General features: G+C 39.5%; 1 protein-coding gene and 1 long non-coding RNA gene across 11 annotated transcripts in view; one reads left to right on the top strand and one right to left on the bottom strand.

Annotated features, from left to right (window-relative positions):
* Positions 1–16164, bottom strand: part of UNC5D (unc-5 netrin receptor D) — a 561851-nt gene that overhangs the window by 129415 nt on the left and 416272 nt on the right. For 5 of the 10 annotated variants that reach the window (XM_019642890.1, XM_019642889.1, XM_019642891.1 and 2 more), the window contains exons 5-7: positions 4834–5014; positions 3820–3987; positions 1694–1858 (exon numbers count right to left, since the gene is read on the bottom strand). In XM_019642890.1, coding sequence (XP_019498435.1) covers positions 1694–1858; positions 3820–3987; positions 4834–5014 — 514 coding nt within the window. The remainder of the gene's footprint in view (positions 1–1693; positions 1859–3819; positions 3988–4833; positions 5015–16164) is intronic. The other 5 variants (XM_019642895.1, XM_019642897.1, XM_019642899.1 and 2 more) reach the window with 2 other exon arrangements.
* The window catches only part of LOC109382971 (uncharacterized), a 64043-nt gene that overhangs the window by 27196 nt on the left and 20683 nt on the right, over positions 1–16164 (top strand). The gene's annotated exons all lie outside the window — the stretch shown is intronic.

Raw genomic sequence — 16164 nt, 5'->3', positions numbered from 1 at the left:
AATGCAATTAAATACTCATGTAGTTGATAACAATTCTTTCTTACCTTAGGAGCTAACCATGCTCTATCTTCAAAAGTAACTCTAGCTAAGGTTGAAGATTGGTATCCATAGTTTGTTTTTTTCCCCAAGTGCAAACCCAATCTGTGGTTTGCAGGGAAGGTTATTATTATTAGTATTTAAAAATTCAGTTGGTAACCAAATCGTTATATTGTCAATACCCCATTAGAAGACTTATGAGTGTCACAGTTCTAGCTGGATCAATGAAAAAATATGGCTACATGTTAAAGAGATGTCAAAGGTATATTTCAGAAAAGTCTGGTGGCAGGCAGGCTGGTCTGAAACACATTTCCTTAAACCTCTGTCTATTGAGTTTAAGTTTCCCCACACTTTGGAAGGATGAAGGCAGTCCGAGGAAGGCAAAGGGCTGGAATGTCATTATTAATAGAGAGCATGTCTCTTTCATCACTGAGACTGGTGACTAGGTTGCCTTCTATTACAGTCCTGGGTTTTGTGTCTGACACATTCACGTACTCAGTACTTGTACTAGTAACAAGGCATTCTGTGCTATTAGTGCTCGTTTAAACATAATGATCATTTTAAACAATATGTTATCCATATACACTTATTTTTTAAAAAAGATGACAGCATGTTTGAGCTTGTTTTCAAGAGTACCCAGTTGGACTGAGATAAAAAAAAATAAATCCAACTTACATATTTCCTTCATATTGCCAGCCACCCAAATAAAAAGTGACACATTTTCAGGAAAAGATGATAAACTAGAGTTGAGATCTGTTATTCTTTTGCTGGATATTTTCCAAGAAGGATACCTATGCTCTGAATCTCGTGCTTTTTAAGGACCTAAGCAAAATCAGTCCACCTTGGTTTAACTGAGTGGGCAAGTAGAGAAGGGATTCATATTTAGTGAGCACCTACTCTGCCATGAAATATTCAAGTATATTTTTTTATTAATTTTGACATTAACTAAAAATAGGTGCCAGTTGGGGTACTTACAGTCAGAGAAGTTAAGTGACAGCACCGAATTAAAACTTGTCTCTGTGTGACTATTTGATCCTCCCATACTGTCTTCCCCAGGCGGAGTCACTTGGAGATGGAATAGTGTAATCTCAGCAATAAAGGCATGGGAGTTTTGAAATGAACATTCTAGTTCTTGCTCTGGCAGACCAATTTGATACAAAGCCATGCACCTCCTCAAGGTGTCATACCCTCCCCCACTCCACCCCCCTCCATTTGTAAGATAACAGTCACAACACATGTCCCTTGCTACAAAACCATGGTCTCTGAAGATTATTAAATACTTTATCATGCTGTTAAATTCTTGGGCGAAATACAAACACGGTGATCAGAATTTAAACTTAAAAATGGTGACTACTAAAAGAAAAGAATTGCTGAGCTAAAAAGTCTAAAGCGTTTTCTTAAATCATGTCTCTTAAAACCATATCTGGTTAAATTAATAAGTGTTCACATGAATAATAAGTGAAACTTAGTGTTAAAATATTTAAAATGATCCCATCTCTACTAAAAATGTATTTGTCTACTTTTCTACACTTTTTACCCATTTTTTTTTGCTCTTGGAGATTTTGCTTTCTGCTAACTTATTTAACCAAATTAATGATCATGATGTTTCTTTTCATATTACGGACAAACACTGAAGATGTCAAACAGAAAGTGTTACCTAGAATGCAGAGACCATCTGTGCAGTTTCTGGATTCCTGGCTTAGCCCTTCACAGAATTTTCCCCCGTTTCTTGGGGGTGGTGCTGTGCACTCCCGGATCCGCAAATGCTCACACTCTGGACTGCAGACTGACCATTCGCTCCACACTTCCCAGCTCCCATCCACTTCAAAGGAAAACAAAAGGAACCATCATTAGACTGAATCTGGCAGCTATCAGGAGACTCACCCCAGGACTGCTGTACTTCTTAGAGCTGGATTTTAAAGAAATCACCACAACAAAAACAAAATAATAGATTCGTTTCTCTCCATGGTTTCTTTCCTAACAACATAACCTCACAAAAGCAGTGGTGTAATTCTCTTGCTATTTCAGATGAGACTAGTAGTGAATTTAGGCAAGGATTTGAATTACCAGTGCCCTTGGGTTGGCTAATATGCCATTATTGGTTCTTTCCTAGTCTTTCATGTCCAAGTGCATCTCTGATGGACAAATAAACTATGTGCAGTAACCACTGGTAATCACCACATCCATGGGTGTTGACAGTTTAGAACAGAGAGCAGAATGAACTATCTTTAAGCCCCTAAACAAAAAGTTAAACCCATATATATTGATAGCATTAAACTAAAACAGGTCAAACCCCAAGATACCACAGCTTACATAACTAGAATTTCTTGGGTTATGGATTGCTGCTGTATGTAGAAATGAACAAACTGAATTTAATTCCACTAAAAATCAACCCTAGAGATTACAGCAGCTGTTTGAGGCAATTGTCCCATTACCTCCTAGGAATAGTCCAACCATGCTTATGTGGGTTAAGATATTGCAATTTTCAATCTAGAGCGATTTGTCAGGAATAGGGTAATCAATATGGAACTTGAAGCAAAATGTCTGAGTCCTTGTCTTGGTTCTGTCAATTTATTGGCTGAGCAACCCTGAGAAAGTCACTTAGCCTTACTTTACTATTTCTGAGAATAAAACTCACAACACAGAATTAAATGACATTACATGTGTAAAAGTTACTTGCACAGTACCTGGCACATAGTAAGCACTCAATAAATTTTTATTGACTATGAGTTCAAAATGAAACTCCAAGAATATGCTGCTGGTGAGAGCCTCGCCTTAGCTTTCTGTGTACTAGATTTGAAATTTTAGATGCAAGGCTCTAGTCTGGTGTCCTTGGAGTTAATGTTTCATAATGCATGTGAGACCCAGGATCAATTTATTTCTCAGTGGGAGGATATGCTTTCCATAAAGTCATCTTCCAGCTCATCTATTTCTCATTGTATAAACTGGGTTAGAGCCACTAAGAGATGAACAAAAGATCTTATAAAAGTCATATTTGGCAAATGAAGTCTCCCTATTCAGAAAGGAAGGTAGGCATAGACCAAATGTAAAATAAATTGCTGTGATGCTGTACAATCTCTGCCAATTCTAAGTAAATACAAAGCTAAAATTGATAAAGTTAGTTGACTGATAATTGATGATAAAGGTTAAGTTTTTGGTACCTGTTTTGTACTCAGAGACAAATCACTTAAATCCCTGCTAGCTATTTTACAAATGAATGCCACAAAATGGGAGAACCAAGGAGAGAAGGGGATGGTTTAGTGCAACCAAACACTCATGGTATAATACTACTTCAAAGCATTTGGCTTATTGATGGTGAGTGTCCAGGGTCGTCCAAATATCCAGAGGGTGCTAACAAATATGTACACATTTTAAGAAAGGAAAAAACTGTATTAAAATTGTAATACACTGAATGATGCTAGCATTCATTTGATTAATGCTGTCTCTTGAGCGAATGTCATACTACACATTGCTACCATAATTCAATTCAACTTCAAAAAGTAATACATAGATAACATCTCTTAAAACGTGTACATTTTTTTAGCAACCCCGGTGTGTGTGTGTGTGTGTGTGTGTGTGTGTGTGTGTGTGTGTCCCAAAACAGAGTTATTTCACCCATGTTCTTGCTATTACACTGAGTTCTTCATTAGCATTTTGGACAAAGGCTTCATTCTAAGAATTTTGAGAGGGTAACTTTGGGAAAGAAGGCTATACAGAATGTTTCACACCAGCTTAATAATGTTGGTGTATCAGAAGGAAAAAGGGAATCTACGCATATCTCACCAGGACAAAGAGAAGTGCAGGTAATTTTCTGCACTGACATTCCCTCACAAAAGGCCCCACCATTGAGAGGAGCTGGGTTGGTGCAGGTCCGGGAACGTTTCTGCCATCCTCTACCACAGCGAACATTGCAGGCTGACCACTCTGTCCAGGAAGACCAGCCTCCATTCACTGAGAGAGAAAAGTGGGGAGGGGAGAAAAAAAGGAGAAAGGTTTTTACTGATTGCCTACTATGTGCAAGCCATTGTGCCAGGTGTTGTGAGTCGGGCATCCAGGGACAAAGAGACCGTGTGGACCCACACTGGCTGCTCCGTTGTGTGGCGACAGCGGGGCTTACCTCACCTCTGGCCCTCAGCTTACTCATCTGATAAAAGAAGGGACACAGATAATTTTCTGTGCAGGGAAATTATGAAAAAGTAGAACTCATCCACATATCTCTAAAGCACTTGAAAATATCAGCATTTGAATTTCTATTACTTTAAGTGCTTCAAAAATAAATCCCAGGGCTCTTCTATTGTGGAAAGGAATGCCTTTACTTAAATAGCTGGGAATATCTTTTCTACAATACCTGAGATATTCAACAAATAAGTAATGTTTGTTTTTGGTGGGTTTCATATGCCAGGAGAGGGACTGCTGACGGCAGATCGGGGGAGAATGGGAGTGGATAGTGGGGTCGGGTGGGGAAGCAGAAGTTGCCTACTTCAATTCTTTTCAAATATAAACACAGTAGAAGAAAATAAACAGCTCCTAAAATTATTTTTTAAAAGAGAGAGATTGGAAATGTCACTGACTACTTCACGGAAGTGCAGAATTGGATGGGAGAGCAAACATTAATTTCAATGGGACTGTGTTCTCACCTGCCAAACAGGGGAGGCAGGGGAGAGCACTGCAGTGGAAGACACCCCCCCACCCCCTCCATTTTAGCTCTAAAAGTTAAGATTTTAATGAAACACACATCCCTCGGCTGCTCTGCTTTACGTCCTCCCTGTCCATTCCTGGCCTTTGGGCTGGTCTTACCATAAACCACCACTGTGGCCGACAGGCTCCGTCTCTTGGCCACAATGTTGGCAGCCATGCAGGTGTAATTCCCCGAGTCCGAGAGCCGCGCCTGCCTAATGATCAGGTTATGGTCAGCCCTGGTGTCGATGTTCTCATCTTGTTCAGAGTCAATGGGCTCTTCATTCTTCAGCCATTCCACCTTTAAAAAGAAAGGAATGTTAACTTTACAAGTCATTACATAAAAATGAAAAACAAAAAACGTGTTTTGGAATTGGAAGGTGAGCAGCTCTGGTGTGGGAGACATATGTACCTAACAGCAGTAGCAATGACCTTTTCTCTGTATTCCATATTCCAACCCTTTTGTTTAGGAAATTTGGTATATTCAGGAAATGAATACTCAAGTTAATAAACTAGAGGCAGAAAAAGGACATAAATATCCTATTGACTTTGACCCATTTTCTAAAAATGTAGTGAAAGAGACAAAAGAGGTGACTGCAATTAGGTCATTTCATTATAGCTCATTTTATTATAACTCTGCTGATGATGTTTCAATAACTAGTGCAAAATGGAGCTCAGAAGATCGACATATATATGTAGAACTTGTATTTTGCAGAAAAGATATTATGTTCTCAGACAAGGCTTGAAGTCACTAGATGTGCATTTAAACAAATTTTAATAGAGGTGTGATCATGTATAAAGGCCAATGTAATACACATTTGGACAAGAATAGATACGTAAATTCATCCCTAGTTTTGGGTGTAGGTTTCTTTGGTGATCATTTATGTCACTCTTTCAGTGATTTAATGGACACTTAGGCTGGGCTAGATGCCACACACATTTCAGGCCCATCCCTTCTTCTGGAGGCGCTCATTTCTCACATCCTCTGAGTGTAGGCTAGTCTCATCCCTGACTTATTTTTTGTAACTTGCTCCTGGAGAACCTGTTTTCCTATTTCCTAATCTTATCTTTGGTCCAAACTTCTCTTTCTTTGGACACCTGAAGATGATACAGATAGAACCTTCTGCTCCCTAGACCCTCATTCTCCCCCTTGTTGGAGTGCAGCAGCCTTAGCTCCCCTATTTCATCAAGCAGAGAAGTCTTCCACAGAAATACTTGTTTCCCTTCCTCATTTTGCTCTCTGCTTCCACATCTAAATGGCATGTGCACTCTCTCACACCATTATGGTAGCTCTAGACGTATCTCTTATTTGACTATAACCACTTAGCTACAGTTATCAGCATATGTTACACACAGTAATTTAACAGTCCCATAAAAAACGAGTTGAACACAGAAAGCAAGGGCAGTGACTACACCAAAGAGACATCACACAGAAGCATACACACTGGGGGACTTTTCATCACACCCTGCCTACCATTAGCAGAGATAACTGAAAGTTGGTTTTACAATAAGATGCCTCGTTTCATGTTTAAATCTAAAGAATTCTAATTTACCACCAAAACCACAAGTGGCATCTGTTACATAACAATTTAGTCTAATAAGGAATTTGGTCTCTATAAAAAGGGATTTACTTATCAGAAGAAAAGCTATAATGATCCTTTATAATGATGTTCACCTCAAGAACCACCCCACTAATGAGAGTTTAGAGTACCAAAACCCATCACTATCCCAAATCTACCTTAGAAAAGGTCAATTTTAGAAAAGAAAATGAGGGCCGGCCGAGTGGCGCGATGGTTAAGAACTCGCTTGGGATGCCAGAGGGCCCCGGTTCGGATCCCACATATGAGGGCCAGTGACACTGCCCTCCACAGCTAAGATGCTGAACAACAGCTCAACCTGGAGCTGGGCTGCCCTGAGTCGCCGGCGACGGCGTGGGCTGCAGTCCCTGTGGCAGTGGATTGCCATGGGCTGCCGTGTGTAGCCAGCAGCCAGCGTGAGCGGCCAGCAGCCGCAGTGAGCGGCCGTCCAGAAGCCGGCGACTGATCTGCCTCACCCGGGAAGAGCGCAATGATGGTGCCAACTTGGGCCAGTGAAGCAACGTCCTCCACAACTAGATTGAAGAACAAAACGACAGCAGCTTGTCTGTTCCCCTTCCCCCAATTCCCCAGCACTGTTCCCATCCCCCCAATTCCCCAATAAAAAAAAATCTTAAAAAAAAAAAGAAAAGAAAATGATCCCAAATAGTCAAAAGAAGAGAACTGAAAACTGCTTCAAAACATCAAGAAGAGCTGAGAAAGCAAGTGATGCGGAGCCATGGAGTAAAGCAGCACCTGACTGCCAAGCCCAGCAGCTCCTGCTGGCATCACCATGTTCCAGCCGGACGCCTGGGGCTGCTGATGACCCCAGAGCCCAACAGCCCCGATCTGTTTAACAAAGTATGGCAGTGCAACCAATTTTCAATCACATCTGACCACTAGTCTGTGACAAAATGTCCTCCATTCCCTACTAATATTGCAAAGTTCACAGTCATTCATTTCTTCACCTGACAAATATTCAAATATATATTGAACATCAGAGCTTGTCTTAAGAGTTGGGTAATGCAAGACAAAACAAAACCAGCATAGTTTCTTCTTTCATGGATTTTATATTTAATGGGTATGATAAAAATAAACAACTAAATGCACATTATCCCCTGAAAATAAAAGCTGGGAGTAACACTGTCACCAATATCTGGGATGAAACATTTACTATAAAGCCAATAGGATTGGAGTTTTAAAATCACCATCACTACTGTGTCACTGGAAAGAACAAATTGGTCTGTAAAAGTGGGTCTGAAGAGCTTCGTTCTTTACCACTTTCCTCCTGGCTCGGAAATTCAGATAGGACATTGCCTGCCTTTCTGATTGTTAATTCCTTCCTCGTGCTATTTGTAGCACCTAGAAAGCTGGTCCCTGTGCCCCTACCTCAGTCATCTCCTTCCCTCCCCCTCCCCCCCCCCACACACACTTTCCCTACAAACAGCTGGTCAGGAAGTCAAAGTTTGGCCCTGGTCCATAAGTAAATTATGCCTAGTGAGTTAACTGGCCAGAAGAGCCCTGAGGGCAGTGTCCCTGGAGCTAGAAACCAAAGAAGTCCCAGGACCTGACATCAAAGAAAACTTTCCTTAACAAATCCTGGCCCAGAGGAAATTAAAGCCACAATCATCAGGTAGAAGTTTGGCTTCAAATTAAAAACTTATATAAAAATAAATCATACACACAATTAAGTGACCAACAAACTAGGAAAATATTTGCCACTAATTTGATAGATAAAAGGTTATGATAATCTGATAAATAATCTGAATAGTTCAAAAACCAATGTGTGTGTGTGTATGTGTGTGTGTGTGTGTTTGTGTGTGTATGTGTGTGTATGTGTGTGTATCTCATATAAGTTGATGTTAAAATGCCCACCTAGATAATACTGCATAAAGTATACAGTTCATTAAAGGGAAAACAGATGTCAATTAAACAACTGAATATTCTACACCACTAATAAAAAGTTAAACAATATAGTACATTTTTTTCCTATCAAAATAGTAACAATTAAAATTATACACATATACAGGTTGTTGGGATAGAGTGACAGGAGGGCAGTTTCAAGGCTCTCGGCCTCACCTGGAAGGGTGCTGGCTTGGTTATTGGATGGCCGTCAGCTGTGACTGGTTGCCATCAGCTGTAGTTGGCCATTAGCTGCTGTTTTGCATATAATTGCTGCAGCTGCATTAATAAGTATGAATGTCGTGGATGTCATGGGTTGTGCAGACCCTACTTCCTGTGTCTCGCCTAGCTGCCAGCGAGACTGTGACAGCAGGGAGATCCCTTGTTGGAGTATTGGCAGATGTTTGCTTCTTGTGTCTCGACCAGCCGCCATCAACCACCATACAGTGGTATGAAGCCCCTATCTGTGGCTCTGTTGTTCCTTTTCGGCCTCACCAGACCCTGCGCTCATCTACCTGCTGGGAGCTGAGCTCCTGCGTGACGCTTGGCGTGACACATGTAGTTTGTATTTTTGTGGTTGGCTTGATTTTTGCCAAGAATGCAGAGAATGGGACATATCCTCCATCGCTGCGCTACCACTGTTGCCTTTCCGGGATGTCAGCAATAGCCTCTTAACTAACTGGGCTGTCTACTGCTTCAACTGTTGCCTCTACAGTTTATTCTCCACAAAGAGATCAGATCAGGTCACTTTCAAGCTTGAATCCCTTCATAGACTCAAATCCCACCTAGCCTTGGAAGTATTTGCAATTTTGTTGTAACAAAGTTCTTCTGAGATCTAGCCCCCTATCAGTTCTCTACCTCTGATCCTCAGAGTAAACGCCAATCCAGTCCTACTGGACTCCTTCCTATCCTGGAAAGCTCAAAGCAAGTCCCAACCATTAGGCCTTAACACCCACTGATTCCTCTGCCCGGAAGGCCTTTCCCACAGGTGTCTCCAGAGCTCAATCCCATTTTCCATTTAGATCTCAGATCAAATGTTGCCTCCTCAGAGAGCTTTTGCCTAACAACCTTTTCTAGTATAGAGAGTCTCCTTTATTCCGCCATCCTGCGTTAGTTTTCCTCCTAGAACTTATCTCTATGTGATAATCTTAAAGATAATGGCTTTTGTTCTTGTAATTATGATCCCAGGAATTGACCAAAGGAAAGTATTAGTACTACACACAAAAATTTAACCACAATAAATTATTTTTGGTAGAAATAAAAAAGAAAAAAAATAGAACAAGAAAAAATATGCTAAAGCAACATGCCAATTAACAGGGCTTTGTTTAAATAAACTCTGGTTCAACAATATGATTTAGTATTACATAGGCATTAAAAGTCATAATTCCAACTAATGAAAACAAAGAAAATGCTCATAATGCATGAAAGATCTAAATGCAAAATTATATGTTAAATGTTATAAATTTATAAAACAAAAAGAAAGCACAAGTAAACATGTATATGCTTTAAAAAATGAAAAATGATTGGAAGGAAGTATGTTCAGAGAGGTTTTGAGAGAACACTAGGGTAATAACTTAGTTAATTGTGGCACCTTCAAGAAAAAGCTAGTTTATAATCTGAAGAAAAACAAAACAAAAAACTTTATCTTAAAAATATCTCTTTTACTTAATCATATAGCACAGTGGTTTTCAAATTTATATTTTGCCATAAAATCTTTCCTCAAAGTTTATCTGAAGCTCAAAATGAAAAACAGGTTAACAAAGAAAGATCTCATGAATGAATCAGAAGTGCAGGTATCGGAACGACAGAAGTGAGGGGAACCTAAGCTACATAAGCTTGGCCACATCCAGCACCATTGCTTGCGTAACTGGGGGAGATCATTCACATGCTTCCTTTTTTCTTTTCTTTTGTCAATTATGCCCTGTAGAGATGTTCAGGTGGCACACATTGTACCACCATATAAGCTGACCCTACCATCCAATCTACCCACTACCCGCCCACGTGTACTATGAGCATATACAATGATCTACTGCTAGGTCTCCCCAGGTTATAGTTTGAAAAAAACATTGATATCGGATGAATGAGGTGTCATAAGCATACATACATTCTGGAATAGCTGGTGTTTATGGTGTCATGACTGAGGTCCATCAATCCAATTATGTCTATAAACAGTCAGCACATTAGTAGACTCCTAAGTGTGGGCTGTTTTTTATTTGTAACCTAATAGTTTATCCATTTAACTGATGGCAGGATCTTTATGAGGAAGTCAGTTTGGTATTTTCTGGGCTTATAAAAGTGACAAATTGCTCTTGGATTTATGCTTTTGTCACTTAGAGAAATTTAAAAACATTTTTGATGAGCTAAGTGCTCCTAATGTAGAACAGTTTAATAAATAAGATAGAAAAAAACATTCCCTACACCAGCCGTTGCAAACTCAAATGTTCTTGGGGGCCAGGGAGGTAACATAAATTACTGACGTGGTGCTGAGTGCAAGACATCCATGTGCATTACTTGCATATTAAAGACAAGGAACTGTTCTTCATTTCCATGAAGGAATGAGTTCACTCTTATTTTTCTTAAAAAAAAAACGTTATTGCTTTCCGTCTCCTTTTGTTTTCCCACTTTAGATAGAGACACGAGTATTTAAAAAAAAATAACAATGAGTGCAATGAGAAAATAACAATGAATTCATTTTTGCTTAAAAAAACTCTCTTTTGCTTTTAATGTATCACAGAGGTCTTCAAGTTTATGGCGTATTTAGCCTACTGTCAGTATGTATGGGGAAGTGGTGGCGACTGTAACGAAATGAAAATCACCCAGCCTGGGCAAACATGCGTCCACCAGTCAGGTTCAGACTATTGGTACCAGTAAACTAGGTCTTCCATCTTTCACGAGAAGCCAAAGATGTGTAATTTAATATAATATGTCTTGATGCTAACATGATAGCTCGTATATGACAAAATGTACTGTAAGGACAAAACATAACGTATCTGTGAACCACAAGTAGAATTACTTCCGCTTCCCTACAGATACTACAACATACTGACTTTCTGGATCCTAGTGAATGTTATCACAGAGAAGAGGTCCTTCCCTGAAGTTAATTCCTTTTAATTAGAAGTTAATTCTTTTCATTAAATCTGATACCCCCCATCATCCTAGAATATTATGGTGCATACTCGTCTGCATCATTGCTCACTCCCAAGGCTTTCTCATGGAAATGACTGGAAGGCATCAAAGAACTTTTGAACTTATGTACAGTATTCTTTCTGCAAGTATCATAATGGCATGTGTACTAAGTTTAGAAATTGAGTTTGCCCACACTGGAAAGCACTTATAACAAAAACAATGTGAATTTTCAAATTAGCATTATGGGATCAATACATTGACCACCTTGAAGCTAAGGAACATTTGTATCATTGATCCAAATGACCTCTTGCTAATAGGTCATCTCTTTGACAGAGAGGTTTAACATTCCAGAAGGTTATTGGAAGCATTCACCCCTCAGAGAAACAATTCTTCATTTGGCTTCTATTTGTTTGGTTTACACGGATAATCCCAGTTAGGGCATCTGAAGAAACTAGTTACTTAGAGGTAATGAGTTTATGGATTTACAGAATGCCTGCAGTCATTAGCATAGTGTTATGTACCGATGGCCTGCAATTTGTAGATTTTTCCAGTTTATAAACAAATCTGGAAAAGCAGATCATGAAAGACAATTAGATTTTGTGCCAGACAGCATGATCAGATCCTGATCAGTCATTCTGGTTAGCTAGGGACAGAGATATGTAATTGATGATCCTATAGATTTTTCACAACAATAGGCAGCATGTTGTAATTGGATGTGGAGGATATCTCCTTTGAAAGAGCGATGGATTGATGCTTTGTGGGAGATGAACTTATCGGAGCCCTGAGTTACATTTGAAAATGTCTGCATGCATCCTAATATTTCACCTCTTCTGACCTTTGGCAAAGATATATATATCTCCTTATACCTAAATGTTTACTTTCATCAGATAGTATGTCAGAATTCTCATGCTCCTGTTCCTAATATTCCATAAGAGAATGAGAAGGTGACGTATGATTGACCATTTAGGGAAAAAACAAAAAAACAAAAAACAACAACAAAAAAAAACAAACTAGAAAGAAAAAGCCACTTTAAGAAGCCAACTCTCTCCCCATGCAGGATCCAAAGCCTTTTGTCCTTTGATTCTAGACAGTTTCAACTTGGAACTCTCCCTTCATATTCCACAGAAAATGCCAATGAGTACTATTTATTGACATTGTCCAACAAGTGATTCTATCCTCCGATTATTCCAGTCCACTGTCTTAGGATTTGCTAGACGCAATATAAAATTAAGTTGCTAATATGTATTATACACGTAACCTCAGATTTATGACTTTTGTAGCTTCTCAATCCATCTGCCCATTGCCTGTGATCATTTTCTCTGCACTGTTCCTTGGCAAGCTTCTTAAGAACATGAACAATATTTTAAATTTCCTTATATGTTACATAGAACCTACTTCTAGGATGTTCAATGGCACCCACTGAGTACGTGTTCTAGCCCAAATTGAGGTACCTGCAAATTTAATGACTGCTGTGATATACATACACACATACAATAAAAGTTCAAACTGCATTTTAGGGGTGGGGCCAAGGGAGAGGGATATTATTTTTTGCTTTAGGTCCTAGGATTGAGCATAGATATGAACTAGAAAGAAAGACATTTTTAGTGTAGTGGTTCTTACATATATGCTGGCTGGGAGTCACTAATATTTCCTAACAGCTATGTATGGTCTCATGTTGACTTTTATGTATTTGCTCAAGGTATGAGTTAATAAGAGAAATAAATGTGGGGGCTTATTTTGTTTGTTTGTTTGTTTTCCCCTGTTACAACTAAGGATGGCTTGGAAGGCAACCTTGTTTGATGGGACAGGGTGGAGAGGCATGGCTACACTAGCGGGTATGAGAGACAGAGCTGGGAATACAGGAAGGCCACAGCGGTTCACAATGTGGTCATTCTTATATCACCTCTCAAACATTTTATCTAATTACCATCTTGCCAAATAACAAGTGTGACTGGATTTCTGTGAGAAAACAGAGAAGGCTGAGGCTTGCATTCTAGCTGGGGAGAGGCACCGAGATGGCACACAAAGGCGGGGGACAGGGTGGACCAGGCAAAGAGAGTAAAGATGGGCTTCCATAGCAACCACGGGGGAACCTCTAGGTTTCTATACTCTAAGAGATTGAGCTAATCAATAAATTTCTTATTCACATTAAGTCACATCATGAGTTTTGATCAAATTGATATTTCTTAGCCTAAAAATAATGAGACCTAGCATTTGTGATTCACTCTCTAAGTGCTGAATACTCTTTTAAACAGTATACATGTGATAATTAATTTAACCCTTAAAACATCTCTATGAGGTAAACACCATTTCTATCACCTCCATTTTACATATAAAGAAACAGGGGTGTTAAATATTTTGTTCAAAGTCAAATATTTAGTTAATGGTAGAGCCAGAATTTGAATCAAAGTTTGACTCCAAGTTTTGCTTTTAATCACTGTCACCCATATCATTGCTCACATTTGGGTGCAATGGCCACATGCTATTTGCAAAATAATATTCACTTATACGTGCAACCTAAAGAATAAAAACACATACACAAAACTAAGCTTAGAGATATAGAGAGCAGATTGGTGGTTGCCAGAGGCGGGGGGGGTGGGGGGGGCAGGGATGGGTGAAGGGGGCCAAAAAATAGAAACTTCCAGTATAAAATAAGTTATGGGGATCTAATATACAACATGGTAACTAAAGTTAATAATACTCTGCTGCATTTCTGAAAGTTACTAAGAGAGTAAATCTTAAAAGTTCTCATCATAAGAAAAACAAACATTTGTAACTGTAAAGTGACAGATATTAACTAGGCTTATTGTGGTAATCATTTTATGTTTCTTTTTTTTTTTAAGCTGAGCCATCCTGCCACCTGTTGGTAGCTCAGCGGCAGCTCAGCACGGGCTGGCAATTGAACCGCCAACCCTGTTGCTCAGAGCTCACACTCTTGAGCGAGTTCTTAACCAACTGAGCCACTCGGCCGGCCCCTTGTGGTAATAATTTTAAAATGTATACAGATAGTGAGTCATTATGCTGTATACCTGAAACTAATATATGTCAATTATAACTAAATAAAATTACTCAAACAATATTTGTCCATGTATAGCTGATGAGAAGTTATGATAGCCCTCTCAAAGTTATCTGGTGTTTCATTTTGCATTTTGGTAATGAGCAGAAATGAGTAGAGCAAGTAGTCCATAAAATCTTGCAGTAATGATAAAACCTGCAGTCTTAAAATATTTAAGAAGACCAATTATATCTAAGTCTGTTGGGTGACTTACAGGGAAGCATTCGCTTTCCTGAGAAAGGGGGCAGGCATTTCTGGCCTTTCATTTGTTTGGGCATAGATGAGATTCTGAACAAACGGCAGCTGTCTTATGACCATGAAGATGCAGCAAGGGAACCCACATAGGTATCCATCATTGTTTGTACTTACAAGTGCACAAACTGCTATTCAGTGCATTATCTCATTGGATCCTCACAATCATCACCCCCTCCCAAAAAACGGTAGGCAAAGAAAATCTTATTGTTCCCATTTTACAGGTTACATTTTCTTTGTCTACAGTAGCATACTTGAGATATGGTTGAACTAGAATTAGTAGTCTCCAAATAATTTTTCTACCACACGAGAGTAGCAATTTTCTTATGTCTCTTATTGGCCAAATGAAGTGCCGCTCCTTAACATTTCCCACAATTTGAGCTGGCGTACTCAAATAAGTATTAACTGGGTCTCAACCACTGCACAGAGCGATATCCCTCTACTCCTAATGGAGCATATTATCTTCTAATGTTAGTTTAGGCCATTACTTGCTTTGCCACTTTCAGATTAGATGTCACCTGTCCTCCTTTCTCCTTGTTAATATTTTCTTCAAGTTATTTATAACAGTACTATCATGTTTCCCCTTTGTGCTCCTTTCCTATTCAGACGGTATAGATTGATTTTAAAGCCACCTACACTGCAGTTTCTTCCATTTAGCTGTCCTTATCTGATTATGCATCACAAAAGGAAGCAGAAATTCAGCTTAATTGTGAAGCCTCAGCAGCAGAACCAGGCAAATCACAGCATCACGCTCGCTGAGGCTGAGGGAAATGAGAGACATGCGTGCCTCTTAGAAGCCTGAATTCTGATTATGGAACTTCATGTTCTGACACTGCGGGTCTCTTGTCAGATCAGCGTTGTCGTTGTCCTTTCACTTCCCGTTTCCGTTATGAAAGTCGGGTGCAGCCTCACGTTATTGTTTAAATTCATTTTGACAGGTAAACGGTCTCCGGGAAAGTGAACACCCTGGATCCACAGTTAACTGAACCTGTAACATTGTCATAAGTGAAGGCTGAGACATGTTTACATTAATGTAGAGCATTCACAAGGATGATGATCAGAGGGAAAAGACAGCATTAAACAGAGGAAACATGGGTGTAAGAATGGAGAGGTATGCAATCAAAAGACGGTTTGTGAGGGAGGGTGCTGCAGCCATTTGCTTTTCAGCTGTGTTTTCCATAAGTGCAGCAGATCTTGCTTTTGCTAATTCTACCTTTGCTCATTGCCATCTGCTAGGGGAAAAGGAATTCTGGTTCTGAATCTTTGATGAAGCAACACGTATGAGATGGCTTCCAAAGCCTGATATCCCAAGGAGTGATCTTAAAATACAGTGCAACGTGCTGCTTCATTTTAAGGGATTATTTTAGGATGGGAAGAACTCCCTAACCAGATAACAAAGAGCTGGCTTTCAGAGAGCCTCAAAATTTTTTCTGTGTTCACATTTCCTCCCACAATTTCTGATATGTAAATAAGGTTTTAAGGTGGTGGTGAGGGAATATTAATTAACAATTCCCCTTTTCTGTTCCTTATAACCATGTAATA

Source organism: Hipposideros armiger, unplaced genomic scaffold (assembly GCF_001890085.2).
Source record: "Hipposideros armiger isolate ML-2016 unplaced genomic scaffold, ASM189008v1 scaffold_73, whole genome shotgun sequence".
NCBI classification, from domain to species: domain Eukaryota; kingdom Metazoa; phylum Chordata; class Mammalia; order Chiroptera; family Hipposideridae; genus Hipposideros; species Hipposideros armiger.
Note: the sequence above shows the minus strand (reverse complement) of the source record. Positions and strands in the feature narration are given on the sequence as shown.